Below are 19463 nucleotides of genomic sequence, written 5' to 3' on the forward strand. Positions count from 1 at the left end.
TCCCCCTCCCCTCTTTATTTCTCTCTGTCTCTATCCAATAAATAAATGAAGATAATAAAAAAATTAAAAATAAAAAAATTATTTTGCAAATACCTATTATAAGGAGATGAGAAATTGTACCATGTGTCAACAACTAACTGTACTATCACACACTAAGCTCCCAATAAAGTAAAAATTTAAAAAGACAGACAGTCATACCTCATGTAATGATCGGGATAAATTTGAGAGATTCCAATTGAGTGTTCAGCAATTCTGTTGTGCAAATACCATAGAGTACAAAACTAGATGACAAAACCTACTATCACCGTCCTCACATATGTATACTGGTGTCAATGTCTTTATGACCTTGAGTCTAGCCAACAATCTTTTCTTCCCCTTCTTCTTTCTTTTTCAATTTTCCCCCCTCCTTCTTTCCAATAGCACTAATGATACATAATTTACATACCCAAAAGTTCACTCCTTTAAAGAATACAACTCTAGTATTCAAAAGACTGTTTATCACTTTTAAAATGCTTATTTATAAAGGGAAAATAAATAAATAAATAAATAATAAAATTTTAAAAATTAAATGTTTATTTATGGGGGCCGGGCAGTAGCGCAATGAGTTAAGCACACATGGCATGAAGCACAAGGACCAGCAATAAGGATCTCAGTTCAAGCCTCCGGCTCCCCACCTGGAGGAGGGGTCACTTGACAAATCACCTGCTTCACCAGCAGGTCTGCAGGTGTCTATCTTTCTGTCCCTCTCTCTGTCTTCCCCTCCTCTCTCAATTTCTCTCTGTCGTAGCCAACAACAATAACAACAAGGGCAACAAAAATGAGAAAAATGGCCTCCAGGAGCAGTGGATTCGTAGTGCAGGCACCAAGTCCCAGCAATAACCCTGGAGGCAAAAGAAAAAAAATGCTTATTTATTAGCAGAGTAAGCGAGAGGGAGAATGAGAAAGAGAACCACAGCATCAGCCTGGCACATGTGGTGCCAGAGGCTGAAGTCAGGACTTCATGCTTATATGTCTTGACCTTTACTGCTTCACCACCTCCCTAGCTACATGAATTCTTCCTCCTCTTTCTTCCTGTCACTGGACTTTACAGCTGTAGGATGACTTTTTCATCTAGAGAGAGACACAGAGACAGAGAAGAAGAGGGAGAGAAACCACAGCATCAAAACTTTCTTCAACATTCTGGGAGCCCGGCTCCAGCCTGGGTTGCACACTACCTAAGTGAGCTGTTTTGCTGACCATAACCTGACTTAAAACATTTTCACCCTTCCTTCCACAGTAGCTGACAACCACTAGGTGGTTTTTTGTTTGTTTGTTTTACCTATAGGCTAGCCTATTCTGGTTATTTCTCTTTTTTCTTTATCTACAGGATAGCCTATTCTGGTTATTTCATATGAATGGAATCATACAATACATGGTCTCTTGTGATTTGCTTCTTGCACTCAGCATAATGCTTTCAAGGGTGATCCATGTTGTAGCCTCCTTTTATTGCCAAATGATAGTCCACTGTCCGGATAGACAACATTCTGCTTATCAGTTGATGAGCAGCTGACTTTGTTGACCATTATGAATATTGCTATTTTGAACATGCATGTGCAACTTTTTGTATGAAGTTATTTTCATTACTTTTAAATATATACATAGAAATGGAATTGCTGAATCCTAAGGAAACTCTGCTTAACATTTTCAGGAACTGTCAAACTTTTACAAAGTGGCTACATAATATTATAAGGCCACTAGTAATGTATTTATTTTTTTCTTTTAATTGTTATCTAGGAAGAGACTTTATTTTATTTATTAATGAGAAAGATAGGAGGAGAAAGAACTATAGATATCATTTTGGTATATGCGCTGCCAGAGATTGAATGTGGGATCTCATTCTTGAGAATCCAGTATTTTGTCCACTGCGCCACCTCCCAGACCACCTAGTAATGTATTTCTTCACCAGTTTATCCACATCTTTGCCAATATTTGGCTGTCCAATCTTGGTGGTATGGAGTATTTTACTGTGGTTTTGATTTGTATTTTTCCTAGTGATTATGTTAAGCATGTCTTCATATGCTTATTTACATTTGAATATCCTCATTGGGAAAATGTCTATGCAAAATCTCTACCCATTAAATTAAAAAAAAAAAAGAGGGAGTTGGGCAGTCGCGCAGTGGGTTATGCACATGTGACACAAAGCTCAAGGAATGGTGTAAGGATCCCGGTTCAAGCCCCCAGCTCCCCACCTGCAGGGGAGTCGCTTCACAGGCGGTGAAGCAGGTCTGCAGGTGTCTATCTTTCTCTCCCCCTCTGTCTTCCCCTCCTCTCTCCATTTCTCTGTCCTATCCAACAACGATGACATCAATAATTACAACAATAAAACAAGGGCAACAAAAGGAAATAAAAATAACTTTAAAAATTTTTAAAAAGGTTGACCCATAGTGCTGAAGCCCTGCCACCAAAACAAGAGAAAACACCACATAATTCTTTTTGACACTAGTAGAAAAGAAAATAGAGGTAAGAAGACACTTTAGATCACACATTCCCATGTGTGAGGCCCTAGATTCAAGTCTTAGCACCACATGGGATTATTATAGATGGCACCAGAAAAGCACTATAGATGGAGTGGTGCTGTGGTCTCTTCCTCGTCTTCACATCTCCTTTCTCTCTCTCTAAAATAATGAAAACACTGGCCTAGGGAGGCCACTCAGCGGTGATATTGCATATGGGTTCATTTCCTGGTATAGCATTAAAAAAAGAAAGGGGGCCGGGCGGTAGTGCACCCAGTTAAGCACACATAGTGTGAAGTGCTGGGACTGGCATAAGGATCTTGGTTTGAGACCCGGGCTCCCCAGCTACAGGGGAGTCGCTTCACAAGCAGGGAAGCAGGTCCACAGGTATCTATCCTTCTCTCCCTCTCTGTCTTCCCCATCTCTCTCAAATTTCTCTGTCCTATCCAACAACAATGACAACAACAACAAAATGGAAAAATGGCCACCAGGAACAGAAAATTCAAAGTTTAGGCACTGAGGCCCAACAATAATCCTGGAAGAAAAAAAAAAAAAAAACACAATAAAACCTGAACTGGAGTTGGTATATTGCATCAAAGTAAGACTCTGGGGTGGGTCGGGGGAGAGTACAGGTCCTGGAAAAGTATGACAGAGGGCCTAGAAGGGGTTGTGTTGTTATGTGGAAAACTGAGAAATGTTATGCATGTACAAAAATTGTATTCACTGTCAACTGTAAAACATTAATCCCCCAGGGGTCGGGCTGTAGCACAGCAGGTTAAGTGCACATGGCACAAATCGCAAGGATGGGTGTCAAGATCCCGGTTCAAGCCCCCAGCTCCCCACCTGCAAGGAAGTCACTTCACAAGCGGTAAAGCAGGTCTGCAAGCGTCTATCTTTCTCTCCCCCTCTCTGTCTTCCCCTCCTCTCTCATTTCTCTCTGTCCTATCCAACAACATCATCAATAGCAACAATAATGACAATGGCAACAAAATGGGAAAAAATGGCCTCCAGGAGCAGTGGATTTGTGGTGTAGGCAACAAGCCCCAGCAATAAGCCTGGAGGTAAAAAAAAAAAAATTAATCCCAATAAAGAAAAAAAAAAATAATAAAACTAGACCTAAAAAATGCCCTTTGAATATATAGTTGTGAAAATAAATCATTATTTTCTAGAAGTCAAACTTCTAGAATTGAAATTCTAATTCATTTCATGTCTTTCTCTCCTAATTTTTTAAATTGCTATCAGGGTTATTGCCTGATACGAGAATCCGGCATGAAGCCCAGCCAGTCTATCTTGGCATTACTCTCGATCGCACTCTGTCATTTCACGAACATCTCATAAAAACTGCAGCAAAGGTGGGCGCGAGGAATCACATCATTGCAAGACTGGTCAGCTCCTCATGGGGCGCGAGCGCTTCCACACTACGATCATCATCTCTGGCATTATGCTATTCCACTGCAGAATACTGTGCCCCAGGATGGTTCCGTAGCCCCCATGTCCACTTGGTCGATTCCAAATTATATTCCTCCATGAGGATAATTTCTGGAACCATCCGTTCCACCCCGGTTCCATGGCTGCCAGTTCTTAGCAACATCGCCCCGCCAGATATTCGTCGGGATGCGGCATCATCTAAGTTCATTTCCCACGTCTACGCTCGACCGGACCTGCCAATATACGCGGATATCTTCGCCCACCCTGTCCAACGCTTGACGTCTCGTCACCCAATCTGGTCCCCTACGCTAACACTGAACTTCTCTGTTCCAGACTCTTGGAAACAGAGCTGGCAGTCAGCTGAGGTAAAGAACAAACACCTCATCACAGACCCCTGCAAGCATCAACTCGGCTTTGACCTAGCACGTTATGATTGGGCCCTCCTCAATCGCCATCGAACAGGCCATGGCCGGTGCGCCGCTATGTTCCATCGCTGGGGAGCCAGAGATGACCCAAACTGCCCCTGCGGCTACAGACAGACTATGACCCACATAGTCAACGACTGCCACCTCTCCAGATTCAAAGGAGGTCTCGAAACTTTACATCAGGCTCAACCTGACGCTGTTGACTGGCTATGGAAGAAGGGCAAATGCTAGAAGAAGAAGGGTTATTGCCGGGTCTAGCACTGGCACAATGACTCCACCACATTCTGTGATTCCTACTGTCTTCTTTCCTTCCTTCCTTTCACAGAATAGAGATAAAGTTGAAAGTTGGGGGGGTGGAGATAGAGAGGGAGAGAGATAGAGACACATCTGCAGCCCTGCTTCACTGCTTGTAAAACTTCCCCTCTGCAGTTGGGGACCAGGACCTTGAACCTGGGTCCTTGTGCATAATGGGGGTGCTGAAGCAAATGCATCACCACCCAGCCACACCACTTCATGTTTTTCATAGATTTCCTTTGTTTTTTACTAGTGCACAGATCAGCTCTGGCTTATGGCGACATGGGGACTGGACCTGGGACTTGGGACCTGGGAGCCTCAGCATGAGTCTGTTTGCATAACAACCATTAAGCTGTCTAACCCCCACCCCCACCCCAAGATTTCTTTTTTTCAGAGAAGTTTTAAGTTCACAACCAAGTTGGATGGAAGACAGAGATTTCCCATAAGCCCCTTGCTCTCACACATGGACAACCTTCCTCACCACCAACATCTCCCACCAGAGTGGGGCAATTGTTAACAATTGATAGGCCCACTGTGACACATCACTACCCAAGGTCCATAAAAGTATGACCCTAAGGGGTCATTCTTTGTGTTGTACATTCTAAGGGCTTAAATTCAACCAAAGAATAAAATCTATATATTGAAAACTATAAAAATAGGAAGAAATTAAAAGAGAGGACAGGCACAATAGCTCACTCTGTCATGTGTGTGACCCACATTTGAGCTTGGCCCCGCACCACGGAAGGGAGCTTCGATGCTATGGTTTCTTAGCCTTTCTCTCCCTGTCTTTCTGTCTCTTTCTGAAAAAGTCAGACTAGAGAAGATAAAAAGAAAGAGAAAGAGGGTAGGAAGGAAAGAAGAAATTTAGAGTTCTGCACTCAGCAAGCATGAGGTCCCGAGTTTGACACCTGGCATGGGGCCAGGATACTAATCTGGTCTTGTCCCTTCCCCATACCACTCCTTTGTCCTAAATAAATATCCATATATTTAATATGCTTATTTTAATGTATTTACATATATATTAATTAGTGACTGAAAGTAGATGACTGGTTTTCAGGGACTATGGAAAGAAAATGCTGATGTAGGACCTCATGGTGCAACACCTTCAGGTGTTTCTCTTTCTCCCTCCCTTTTTCCCCCTTCTCCTCTCGATTTCTGGCTGTCTCAATCAAAGAAATAAATAAAGATAATTAAAAAAAAAAAGGAAAGTATTTGAAACAGTACTGTCTCTTTTATACAGGTTAAAATCCCCTACTTAGGGGAGTCAGGCAGTAGCGCAGGGTTAAGCACAGGCGGCACAACGCAAGAACCGGCATAAGGATCCCGGTTCGAGTCCCCGGCTCCCCACCTGCAGGGGAGTCGCTTCACAGGCGGTGAAGCAGGTCTGCAGGTATCTGTCTGTCTCTCCCCGTCTTCCTCTCCTCTCTCCATTTCTGTCCAATTCAACAATGACAACATCAGTAACAACGATAATAACTACAAGGGCAACAAAAGGGAATAAATAGTTTTAAAAATTGCCTACTTAAGTTGGCCTTTGTAATTATAAGTTTTCACAGTCAACAAGCTTATCCCACAACTATTAAAACTTTGAGAAAGAGTAGATTGTTTTGGCCCCAAAAGCTGTGCAATGAAGTCAAAAGTATTAAAATACAAAATATTTATTAAAAATAGGTTGCTTCTGGGGGGGGAATGCTGCTTTAGAAGGCTGCTGTCACAGCGATGCACTTCCCATCCCCCATAACAGGTATCAGCAAACCACATGCTCCACCAACTTAACCAGTCCCTCCACCACAGGACAGTGAATGCCCACCCCTCTTGTCAGTTCCACTCACCTTCTTCCTTTAAGTCCTTTGATCAGCCGAAACAGAAGACACCGAGTTAACAAATGCCTTTTTTCCCCCACGTTAATATTGTCCCAACAGACTGAAGAGGCACATTCAATGACAGGTGTTCTATAGATCAGGGAAAAAAAAATCTTACCTGGAAGATTACCCTTGGAGATGGTGTCTGTATCCAAATTGTAGGTGTCCTGGAGACGCAACAAAGCTTTAGCCGCCCCAACCTGATCTTCATCATTAGGGAAGTACTGTCTCTGAATAGTTAGGTTAGAGATAAAACCTTGAAATGGGAAGAAGAGAAAAAAAAAGACTCTAGAACCTTATACACTTTAAAATGTTTATTTCTGTTTGTGGATCTAGGGTTTTGTGAATGAATAATTTCACCTCTCTGGGTCACATTTTTACTCTTCAGTCAAGTAAAGAAAAGGGAGGGATACCATAACACTGGAGCATCCTCTGCTCAAACCTGGACCTTGCACATTGCAAGGCATGCACCCTATCCAGTGAGATATCTCTCCAAACCTTCACTTGCTTAAAAAAAGGGGGGGGTGCCAGGTGGTGGCACACCTGGTTGAGCGCACGTTTACAGTGCACAAGAACCCAGGTTCAAGCCCCTGGTCCCCACCTGCAGGAGGAAAGCTTCACAAGTGGTGAAGTATTGCTGCAGGTGTCTCTCTGTCTCCCTCTCTATCACCCCCTTCCCTCTCAATTTCTGTCTCTATCCAACAAATAAAGATTTTAAAATATTTAAAAAGAGAGAGCAAGACCAAGCTTCTCCCCCCACCTCCCCCCCCCCTTTTTTTCTTCCCATTTCTGATGCTCTTATTTGCTCAGCTCTGGCTTATGGTGGTGTGGAGATTGAAGCTGGGATCTGGGAGCCTCAGACATGAGAGTCTGTTTGCATAACCATTATGCTATCTCCCCCATCCTTGATGTTCCATTTGTCTTTTCTGTTTTTGTGTGGTGTCTGGGTTTAAACCTAGGACCTCATGAATGTACAGCATGTGCTCGATCATTGAGCCACTTCCCCAACACTTCCTAGACTTTTTTTCTTGCTGCCAGAGTCTCACTGAGGCTTTACAGATACATGATTCCACCTCTCCCAGAGAACTACTCCTCTGCTTTCCTCAGACAGAAAGTGAAAGGCAGAGAAGGGGGAAAGAGAGAGAGAAGGGAAGAGACACCAGAGCGCTGCTCTAATGCATCTGAAGTTCCCCCCTTGTGTGCCTTTACCACATGACACCTGTGGCTAGAACCCTTGCACAGGCCCTTGCACCCAGTGTAGTGTGCACTCTACTAGGCACACCATCCATTAGTCCTCCCTGCAGACATTTAATTTCCAACATAAAGTCCTTAAAGCATTTCTTAAAATCTGTATTTTTCCTTTTTCTTTTTGAAGACTTACTTACTAATAACAGGGAAAACACAGCTTTCCTCTGACACATGTGGGACTGGGAGTCAAACTTGGAGACCTCATATTTGCAAGTCCTGTGCTCTTCTGCTAAGTCACTCCCCGGGCAACTATTTTATGATTTATCATGACAACATGAAAATCCCACATGTTTAATATGATAAAATTAAATACACTAAATGAGACTGGGCATACATCTAACTTACTCAATTCTAAAAAATCCTTTCTTTTTTTAAAAATGTATTTATATTCCCTTTTGTTGTCCTTGCTGTTTTATTGTTGTAGTTATTATTGTTGTTCTTATTGATGTCGTCGTTGTTGGATAGGACAGAGAGAAATGGAGAGAGGAAGGGAAGACAGAGAGGGGGACAGAAAGACAGACACCTGCAGACCTGCTTCACTGCCTGTGAAGAGACTCTCCTGTAGGTGGGGAGCCGGGGGGATCGAACCAGGATCCTCACGCCGGTCCTTGGGCTTTGCGCCACGTTCACTTAACCGGCTGCGCTACCGCCCGACTCCCTAAAAAATCCTTTCTAACAGTACCTAAGTAATCTGAATTCATTATATAATTCATAGGTGAAAATAAAAGTAACATAAAAATTGAGTTCTTAGATACACTTTAAGTAGGCTTGAAAATGAGTGCGTTTAAGAATATGAAAATGACATTCACTGCTAATCATTTTTTTCCAGATTACAGGTACATGAAATGAATATGCTCTTAGCTAGAGAGATAGCTCACTGAACAGAGGGCATCATTCCCCATGGATTTGGCTCACATTCAAGCCCTGACACCATATCGAATTCACCAGGTGAATTTCTGGTGTTGTGGTGTCTCTCCCTCTCTATCTGAATGAAAAAGTCAACTTGGAGCAGCACTGCAAAACTAACAAAAAGTTCTATTTCCTTCTTCCACGCCCCTTATGTTATATAGATGGGGAATTCTGTGAAGGCAAGCAAGAAATGTTAACTATAAATTTAAAATCACAAGTAAGCTAGTTTAGTAAAATATTTTTAGATACACTTACTTATTGAATATGGTATTTGAATAATTATTTCATCGTGTGAAAGTTTTTATATTAAATATAACCAAAAAAAATCAAATGATTAGTGATCAATACATAACTCCTAAGAAAATGAAGTTAAATACTCCTTAGGGAACCGAGACAACAAAAACAAAAAGTGATTTAAAATTTGAGTAATATAACTTGCAAATAAAAGTTACTTATGAGATTTCTTCCCTTCTCATTTGCTTCTAATCAACTATGTGTAGTCCAGTCAGCTAAAGGCCAGGCATTTCATGTTAATGGAAATGTACAAACCCACAACTAGAAGAAGGCTAAAAGTTCATTTCAAACATAATTTTTAGTTTTAAGATCAACTCTCAGTTCATAGTAACCACATGGAAATTTACAAGCAAATTTTACAAATTTTAAAGAAGACTGTAATGCCTTTTTTAATGCTTTTATGCCAAAAAAAAGTGCTTGATTCAGCCCTAGACAAAAGAGAAAGAATACTGATATATATTACAGTAGTATGTGATGATTAGCACACATTAAAATACCAAGTGACAAGGTTCACCTTATAAAGGGACATAGGTCAAATATTAGTATATCATCACTTAAGAATAACATAATATGTATGTGCATAAATACACATCATCTTACAAATGTTTTCACGAGTCGCCAGGTGGTGGCATACGCGGTTGAATGCATGTTACCATGGACTTAGATTGTAGCCTGCAGACCTCACCTACAGTGGGTAAGTCTCACAAGTAGTGAAGCAGGGCTGCAGTGTCTCTTTCTCTCTCCCCATCTCCTCTCAATTTCTCTCAAATAAAAGAAAGAAGGGTGGGGTAGAATGGCTGTTGGGAGCAATGGATTTGTCTTGCAGGCAGTGGGGGGGGTTCTCTTGGAAGTGATTTTAAAAAATGTCCTCATTGGTCATTTATAGAACAAATAATCACATGAATTTCCCTCTCATCATGAAGAACATTCAAGTGTTTGCCTTATTTTTTCTTTCCAAAGTTCCCTCTCCAATGCATAACAGCTTACCTTTTGCAAACACTTACAACTACCCCTGCATTATTTCATTTACAGCTGGCTCAGGAGAGCCCTTATTCTTGCTCCCTAGAGTCATTCAGCAAACATTTCAACTTGTATTGGGTTTTCAGAAAAGTCATTTTGCACTTCTGCATAGAAAAATACATGATGCGGGGGGCTAGGCGGTGGCGCACTTGGTTAAGCGCAAACATTACAGTGCCCAAGGATCTGGGTTCTAGCCCCTGGTCCCCACCTGCAGGGGGAAAGCTTCACGAGTGGTGAAGCAAGTCTGCAGGTCTCTCTCCCACTCTATGTCCCCCTTCCCTCTCTATTCAAAGTAAAGATTAAAAGTTTTTTTTTAAAAAAAAGAAAGAAAAAGAAAAATACATGATGCGGAAGGGGATAGATAGCATAATGGTTATGCAAAGACTCTCAAGCCTGAGGCTCCAAAGTCCCAGGTTCAATTCCCCGCAGCACCATATGCCAGAGCTGGGCAGTACTCTGGTAAAAAAATAAACAAATAAAACAAGAATTATTTTAAAAAAGAAAGAAAAATACATGATGACTTTTCCAACAGCCCAATATTATGTACTAACCACAATCCCCATTCATAAACTCCAGATTTAGTTTTCTGTGCTTGTTACTATCAATAAAAAGATCTCAACACCCCAATTACAACTTTAGTGTTTTAATTAGAAAGGCATTTGCACAATCTGGAGGTGGCAGAGAATAAAGTGTTAGACTCTTAGCAGTTGGTCCTCAGTTGGATCCCTAGCATTACATGTGCCAGTGATATTCTGATTCTCTCTCAGTCCTTCTTTCTCATAAATAAGTGATAAGGGAAGGGAGGGAGGAGAGAAGAGACAGAGGGAGGGAGAAGACATTGACTATTATTAGAGTCAAGTGATAACACACCGAGTAGGGCATGGATCTTACCATGCAAAAGGACCTGGGTTCAAGGCCTAGCATCACATAGGAGCACCATGAACAGAGGGGTGGGAGGAGAGTTCAGTGGACAGTGAAATGATGCTATGGTCTCTCCTTTCTTTCACTCTTTTCTTTCTTTTTTCTCTTTTTTTTTTTTTTTTGTTTTTTTTTTGTTTTATTGGATAGGACAGAGAAATCGAGAGAAGAGGGGAAAACAGAGAGAGGAAGAGAAAGATAGATACCTGCAGACCTGCTTCACCGCTTGTGAAGTGACCTCCTTGCAGGTGAGGAGCCACAGGCTGGAACCAGAATCCTTGCACCAGTCCTTGGTGCTTTGCACCATGTGCGCTTAACTTGCTGCACTACAGCCTGGGCCCCTTCTTTCACTCACTCTGTTTAAATAGAAAAATGAAAGAAATGGAAGTGTCTAATAAGAGTTATCATGTTAGAGGTCCTGAGTTCATTCCCCAGCGCCGCATAAAAAAGAAGACATTCACCAGTCATATTTGCAACCTCAGTTTAATTTATTGTCTTGACTCAGTAAAACAATTCTAAGCTTCAAAGTACTATATAGAGCACAGCTGACATTTTTCCTTAGAGTATCATTCCATTACATTCAAAATTGATTGAGGGAGGCAGACAGGGCTATGTCTGCAGAAAAATATCTTGCAAAGGGGATAGAAGAATCTGAATCTCTAGGGGACAAGGTGCCCAGGCTTCCCCCATCTGACCAAATTCTCTATCCCCACCTGGACTATCTATCCTCCAGGACTTGTATATAGATTATAGACATATAAGATGGGAGAGGGATGGGGGGAGAGGGGCCGGAGGGTAATAAGGGCCTTGCTTCCAATTCACACTCCCCCTTCTGGAGCTTTTTGTAAAATAAATAATAGGATTTTAAAAATGGATTGAAAATATATGTATTTACTCATAAATCTTTAACATCTGAAGGTATTCCTAAAGTGAAAATAAATTCCCTCCGAAGTGAAGATATATTCCAATCAAGTAACTTTTGAAGATGTCAAAACAAAAAGCATCAGTGTTAATCACCAGTAGAAGAAACTGTTTTCTTTTCAACAATATAACTCTTTAGAATTTGTTTCCAATGTCATTCATCCTTTTTAACTGAGGGAATTGAGGATCTAGACTAAATTCACTCTAGTCTAACCAAACTAATAATGACTCAATTACGATGCTGAAGACTTGATGTTCTGAAAACTGAATTTATCACTAATTTTGGCATTTCTACAATGTTACCTTCCCCTTTTTGGATAAATTATCTTACCATCTGACATATCCTTAAGGACCAGATTCTCCAGTTCACTCCACTCAGTATTCAGACGTTTCATTAACTTGAAGGCATTTACAGGGTGTCCAACAAACCCTTCTGGATCTTCTGTTGCTGTGCTGGTAAGTCGATCTAACTTCTCTGCCCATCTATCCATGCAAGACATAGAGAAAAGTATATACTTAGTTAAGAAAATACATAAATTAGTAAAAACAAAACAAAAAGATGAAAAGTAATTAAGATAAAGCTACTTCAGAGCTGGGTTGTGGCGCACCTAACTGAGCGTACATGTTATAATGCTCGAGGACCATGGTTCAAGTCCCCATCCCCACCTACAGGGGGAAAGCTTCACAAATGATGAAGCAGGGCTGCAAATGTATGTCCCTCTCCCTGTAGGCCTCTGCATTCCTTTCAGTTTCTCACTGTCTCTATCCAGTAAATAAATAAATTCAAAAAAATTAAACGCTACTTCTGAAACTTATAAAGGTTAGGAAAAAAGTTTAGATTGGTGGTCTGGGACATGGCATAGTGGATAATGTATTGGACTCTCAAGCAGGAGGTCTCAAGTTCAATCCCTGGCAGTTCAATTCATGTACCAGAGTGATGTCCAGTTTGTTGTTTCTTTCCTCTTATCTTTCTCATTAATAAGTAAAATCTTTTTTAAAAAAAAGGGGGGGTGCCGACCTAGTTAAGTGCACATATTACAATGGGGACAGGGTTCAAGCCCCTGGGTCCCCACCTGCAGGGGGAAAGCTTCATAAGTGGTGAGGCAATGTTGCATGTGTCTGACTTTCCCTCTCTGTCACCCCCTTCCCTCTTGGTTTCTGGCTATCTCTATCCAATAAAATAAATAAATAAAAATAATTTTTTTAAAGTTTTTAAAGGAAAAAAAGAGAGATTAGCTTAGACTGTAGAATATAGGGCTTGCATTCCAGAGGCTCCTGATGCTCCAAATTCAGTTACCATATACCAGAATGGTACATTGGACACACACACACACATACATACACACACACACACACACACATACACACTTTTTCTTTCTCTCAATCATATGCAACTTTCTGTCCCATCTGAGTTGCTCACATGGCAAAACTAACACACTTTCCAGGTAATCTACTTTGCCAGGCCCCTAACTATATTCTTCTATCAATCCAAGTTCTTGCATGAACTCTTGGCCCAGGACTAGCTCTTCTGTTCTGCTTAAGCTACTTCTTATAAGACTGGCAGCTGATCTTCGTTTCCACTTGAATAATTTTCTTCTTCCAGAAAGAAAAACATCCAGGCCAAGTCTGAGTCAAACAGATAAAACACTATGCTTACTTTTTTATTTGTTGTAGTTTGTCCTCTTCTGCCTTAATATAGTCTTTCAGGGAAATCACCAGGTCTTTCTCAGTACGGATTAAGTCAGTCATTTGACCTACGCAAGGGAAAACGGAAGGTTGTCAAACACCCACATTCACCAACACGCGCATTTTAGAATCGCTTAGAATGCTTCAGAATATTTCCTCCTATAAGGAATATATCAGGTGTGTTGGAAAGATCATCTGTTCTTTTTTAATCGCATAAAATAAATTCTAAAGTTTTTCTTATTGTATGCTTCCATTCTAATTTTCAATCTACTCAATTTTTCAAGTTTGGACTATACTGGCAAAATTTGTTTTCACTTAAAATGTATTTTTAGCAGCCCAGGAAGTGGTGAAGTAACTAGAGTATTTGACTTAAAAGTATGAAGTCCTCCAGAAACTATCAGATACTTAGAGGAAAATATTGACAGAAATCTTTTCCACATAAATTTTAAAGACTTCATCTTCAATGAAACGAATCCAGTTACAAACAACACTAAGACAAGCATAAACCTATGGGACTACATCAAGTTAAAAAGCTTCTGCATGGGAGCCAGGCGGTAGCACAGCAGGTTAAGCGCATGTGGCACAAAGCACAAGGACTAGCGTAAGGATCCTGGTTCGAGCCCCCGGCTCCCCACTTGCAGGGGAGTCACTTCAAAGGCAGTGAAGCAGGTCTGCAGGTGTTTACCTTTCTCTCCTTCTCTCTGTCTTCCCTTCCTCTCTCCATTTCTCTCTGTCCTATCCAACAATGACATCAATAACAATAATAACTACAACAACAAAACAAGGGCAACAAAAGGAAATGAATAAATATCAAAAAAATTAAAAAAAAAAAAAAAAAAAAAAGCTTCTGCACAGCAAAAGAAACCACTACCCAAAACAAGAGACCCCTCACAGAATGGGAGAAGATCTTTACATGCCATACATCAGACAAGAGGCTAATAACCAAAATATATAAAGAGCTCACCAAACTCAACAAGAAAACAAATAACCACATCCAAAATTCAGGAGAGGACATGGACAGCATATTCACCACAGAAGAGATCCAAAAGGCCAAGAAACACATGAAAAAATGCTCCAAGTCTTTGATTATCAGAGAAATGCAAATAAAGACAACAACAAGATACCACTTCACTCCTGTGAGAATGTCATACATCAGAAAAGGTAGCAGCAGCAAATGCTGGAGAGAGTGTGGGGTCAAAGGAACCCTTCTGCACTGCTAGTGGGAATGTAAATTGGTCCAACCTCTGTGGAGAACAGTCTGGAGAACTCTTACAAGGATAGAAATGGTCCTACCCTGTGGTCCGGGAGGTGGCGCAGTGATAAAGCTTTGGACTCTCAAGCATGAAGTCCTGTGTTTGGTCCCCAGCCAGCACATGTGCCAGAGTAATGTCTGGTTCTTTCTCTGTCCTCCTGACTTTCTCATAAATAAATAAAATCTTAAAAAAAAAAAAAATGGTCCTACCCTATGATCCTATAATTCCTCTCCTGGGGATAGATCCTAAGGAACACAACACACCCATCCAAAAAGATCTATATACACATATGTTCTTGGCAGCACAATTTGTAATAGCCAAAACCTGGAAGCAACCCAGGTGTCCAACAACAGATGAGTGGCTGAGCAAGTTGTGGTCTATATACACAATGGAATACTACTCAGCTATAAAAAAATGGTGACTTCACCGTTTTCAGCCAATCTTGGATGGACCTTGAAAATTTCATGTTGAGTGAAATAAGTCAGAAACAGAAGGATGAATATGGGAGGATCTCACTCTCAGGCAGAAGTTGTAAAACAAGATCAGAAGAGCAAACACAATTGGAACCTGAACTGGAATTGGCATGTTGCACCAAAGTAAAAGACTCTGGGGTGGGAGGGTGGAAGAACACAGGTCCAAGATGGATGACAGAGGACCTAGTGGGGGTTGTATCGTTACGTGGAAAACTGAGAAATGTTATGCATGCACAAACTATTGTATTTACTGTTGAATGTAAAACATCAATTCCCCAATAAAGAAATTAAAATTAATTAACTAAATTTAATTTAAAAAATATGAGGTCCTGAGTTTGTAATTTGGTACCAAATACGCAAAAGTAGTACTATGGTTCCTTTCTCTCTATGGCTCCTTTCTTCTCTCTGTCTCTCTATCTCTCTTCCCTCCCATTAATAAATGAAAAAAAAATTTAATGTATTTTTAGAAGTCATAGAGGTGGCTTGACAGGTAGAGCAGAAGATTTGCATATGGAGACACTAGTTCAATCTCTGATAGCAGGCATGCTGAAGCGGCGCTCTAGGGGTCTCAGTCTCGGTCTTTATCTTATGAAACAGATAAGTGCTTATCAATTGTGTTTTCAAATTACTGGGTTGTCAGAAAAGTCACAGTATATTTTTCCCGTTTTTCTATGCAAAAGTGTGTCATGACTTTTCCTTTATCCAGTTGACTAGTTTTATCCTTGGGTAGAGCTTAAGTGGAACACTATAGTATTCAGTTTATGATGCCTAATTTCTAGGTAAGCCTCCTCATACAGTTATAAATAAATCATGATAAGCCCCCTCATACAGTTATAAATAATCATATGTATTGGGTTGTTGGAAAGGAAAATTTACATATAAAAGAGAAGAAGGGGACTAGGAGATAGTTCAGTCCTTACAGAATAAATACATCCTACCAGGCACTCCCTACATGAGGCAGTGGAGTCAAGCCCCAGCCGCACACAACAGTGCCATGAACAGAATGGCCCTGGAGATGCTCCACAAGTAACGGAGCAGAGCTGTGGTCTCTCTCCTCTGTCTGCTGTCTGTTGTCTGCAGTCTGTAGAGATATGTCTACTGTCTGCTTCTCTTTTTCTATCAAAAACAAGGCAGGGAGGGGTCAGGGAAATCATTCGATAATATTGATTACAGTGAACCTCTTACGTTTATTCTCCATCACTACATTTAAAAAATGATAATGTGTACGTACAGAGGAAAACATAAGGGGTCGGGTGGTGTCACACCTGGTTGAGCATACCTTACAGTGTGCAGGGGTCCAGGGTAGAGCCCCCAGTCCCACCTGCTGGGGGAAAACTTCACGAGTGGTGAAGCAGTGTTACAGGTGTCTCTCTGTCTCTCTCCCTATCACCCCCTTCTCTCTCAATTTCTGGCTGTCTCTAACCAATAAATAAATAAAACCAGTAAGGTTCAAGCCTCTATCTGCAGCTGCAGGGGAAAGTTTGGTGAATTAGTGCTACAGCTGTCTCTCTGTCTCTCTCCCTCTCTACCTCCCCCTTCCTTCTTGATTTCTCATGTCTCTATCCAATAAATAAATAAGGATGATTTTTTTTTAAATATTTTTAAAAAACATAAAAGAATGCATGTCAAACTATAAAGAGTACTTCTTGAGCAGGGGAGATAGCAATGGTTATGCAAACAGACTCTCATCCCTGAGGCTCCAAGGTCCCAGGTTCAATCCCCCACACCACCATAAGTCAATGCTGAGCAGTGTTCTGGTAAAAACAAATAAATAAATAAATAAATACTTCTGATGGGTAAAGAGCATGTGGATGTAGAGGCCTTACATTCTACATACTTCTGTTTTTTTCTCCTTTAACCAATGTGTAATTTGTGTAATAATTTTTTTAAATATTTATTTTATTTATTTATTCCCTTTTGTTGCCCTTGTTGTTTTATTGTTGTAGTTATTATTGTTGTTGTCGTCGTTGTTGGATAGGACAGAGAGAAATGGAGAGAGGAGGGGAAGACAGAGAGGGGGAGAGAAAGACACCTGCAGACCTGCTTCACCGCCTGTGAAGCGACTCCCCTGCAGGTGGGGAGCCGGGGTTGGAACCGGGATCCTTACGCCGGTCCTTGTGCTTTGCGCCACCTGCGCTTAACCCGCTGCGCTACAGCCCGACTCCCTTGTGTAATAATTTTAAAGGTTCATTTATTTATTTATTTAGTTTTGCCTCCAGGGTTATCACTGAGGCTCGGTGCCTATCCTATGAATCTACTGCTTCTGGAGGCTAATTTTTCCCTTTTGCTGCCCTTGTTTTTATTGCTGCTGTTATTGTTATTGTTATTGTTATTGCTGTCACTAGATAAGACAGAAAAATCGAGAGAGGACGAGAAGACAGAGGAAGAGAGAAAGACAGACACCTGCAGACTGCTTCACTGCCTGTGAAGTGACCCCCCTGCAGGTGGGGAGCCAGGGCCTCAAACCAGGATCCTTACACTGGTCCTTGCACTTTGCGCCGTGTGCACTTAACCCACTGTGCTACCGCCAGACCCCTAAAGGTTTTTTTTAAAATACAAGTATTCACAGTAGTTTGTTGTTTTTTTTCTTTCAGCACCAAGGCATCACACATGTACAGTTCCACCAATCCTCAGTCACCTTTTTTCATTCTTTTTTTATTAGGGATTTGGGAGTGGGGAACACAGCTCTGCTCTACCATCTATGGAATTTCCCCTTGTGCCATGGTGCTCCCATGAAGTGCAGGGTCTCAAATCTGGGGTCTCAAACTTGGTAAGGTGCACAATCTCCCAGCATCTACAGTAGATAAAGCAGGTTCTAAAACAACATGAAGTATACTGTGTGTGTGTTTATGCATTAAAAAGGACTCGAGCAGGGGCTAGGCAATCCAGAGTACACACATCACAGTACACAAGGACCACAGTACACAAGCCCTTGCTCCCTGCTGGCAAAGGGGAAGCCTCACAAGCAGTGAAGAAGGGCTGTAGGGTCACTCTCTCTTTCCCACTCAATCTCCCCATCTCCCCTCAATTTCTCTCTGTCCTATCAAATAAACAAAGGGGAAAAAATGCTCTCTGGGAGCTCTGGATCCATCTTGCAGATAATGAGCCCCAGCAGTAACCCTGGTGTCAATTAAATAAATAATGGGACTAAGTATATATATTAAAATATTTGCTGGCACATTACTGTAATGTGTGAAGATTGGGCTCAAGTCACTGGGCCCCACCTGCATGGGAGAAGCTTCACAAGCAGTGTTTCAGGCATCTCACTTTCTCTCTGTCTCCCTCTCTATGTGTCTCTCATTCCTTATTGGGACAAAAAAAAAAAAAAAAAAAGTCACCGAAACAGTGGTGACTATGGAGCACAGTAATAACAACAGTGGCCAAAAAATGACGCTACATGAGTCCACTACTGGAGTTTTCTTTGATATGCTTTTCTAAAGTTTCCTTAAGTTTCTAACCTGAAAATGTTTTGCTTTTATAATAAAAACAAAACAAAACTTAACTTTAAGAAGAGATCAACTTTACAAGGGTCAGTGTCTACAGCAATGTTTCAGTCTCCAGGAATACACTGCATTTAATTTTAATGTCTAAAAAACATTCAAAAATGGAAAATTTTTAAGTGCTAAGCACAAATCACAAAATAGTTTTAAAAAAACTTACCAATTGAAGTAAAAAAGCCTGGATGGGCCAAAGACCAGGGAAACATAATTCCTACAATCAAAATATGCCAGATCATCTTCGAAGACATAATGTTACAGGTTCACACACCTACAAAGAGAGATATGGACATTAAGTAAAGGGGGGAAAAGCTCATATTTCCAATAGTCAAATACGTAAATAAGATTTCAAAGTTGTTCATGGAACCTCTAACTTCTTTTTTTTTTTTTTAATTTTTTATTTAAGAAAGGATTAGTGAACAAAAGCATAAGGTAGGAGGGCTACAACTCCACACAATTCCCAACACCCAATCCCCATAACCCACCCCCTCCCATGGTAGCTTTCCCATTCTCTATCCCTCTGGGAGCATGGACCCAGGGTCGTTGAGGGTTGCAGAAGGTAGAAGGTCTGGCTTCTGTAATTGCTTCCCCGCTGAACATGGGCGTTGACTGGTCGGTCCATACCCCCAGTCTGCCTCTCTCTTTCCCTAGTAGGGTGTGACTCTGGGGAAGCTGAGCTCCAGGACACATTGGTGGGGTCTTCAATCCAGGGAAGCCTAGCCAGCATCCTGGTGGCATCTGGA

The 19463-nt window shown here is 41.2% G+C and overlaps 1 protein-coding gene across 2 annotated transcripts in view; it reads right to left on the bottom strand.

Annotated features, from left to right (window-relative positions):
• The window catches only part of P4HA1 (prolyl 4-hydroxylase subunit alpha 1), a 73569-nt gene that overhangs the window by 45972 nt on the left and 8134 nt on the right, over positions 1–19463 (bottom strand). For both annotated transcript variants that reach the window (XM_060203259.1, XM_060203193.1), the window contains exons 2-5: positions 18884–18991; positions 13469–13565; positions 12143–12294; positions 6620–6757 (exon numbers count right to left, since the gene is read on the bottom strand). In XM_060203259.1, coding sequence (XP_060059242.1) covers positions 6620–6757; positions 12143–12294; positions 13469–13565; positions 18884–18971 — 475 coding nt within the window. In that variant the 5' untranslated portion in view covers positions 18972–18991. The remainder of the gene's footprint in view (positions 1–6619; positions 6758–12142; positions 12295–13468; positions 13566–18883; positions 18992–19463) is intronic.

Source organism: Erinaceus europaeus, chromosome 1 (assembly GCF_950295315.1).
Source record: "Erinaceus europaeus chromosome 1, mEriEur2.1, whole genome shotgun sequence".
Lineage (NCBI taxonomy): Eukaryota > Metazoa > Chordata > Mammalia > Eulipotyphla > Erinaceidae > Erinaceus > Erinaceus europaeus.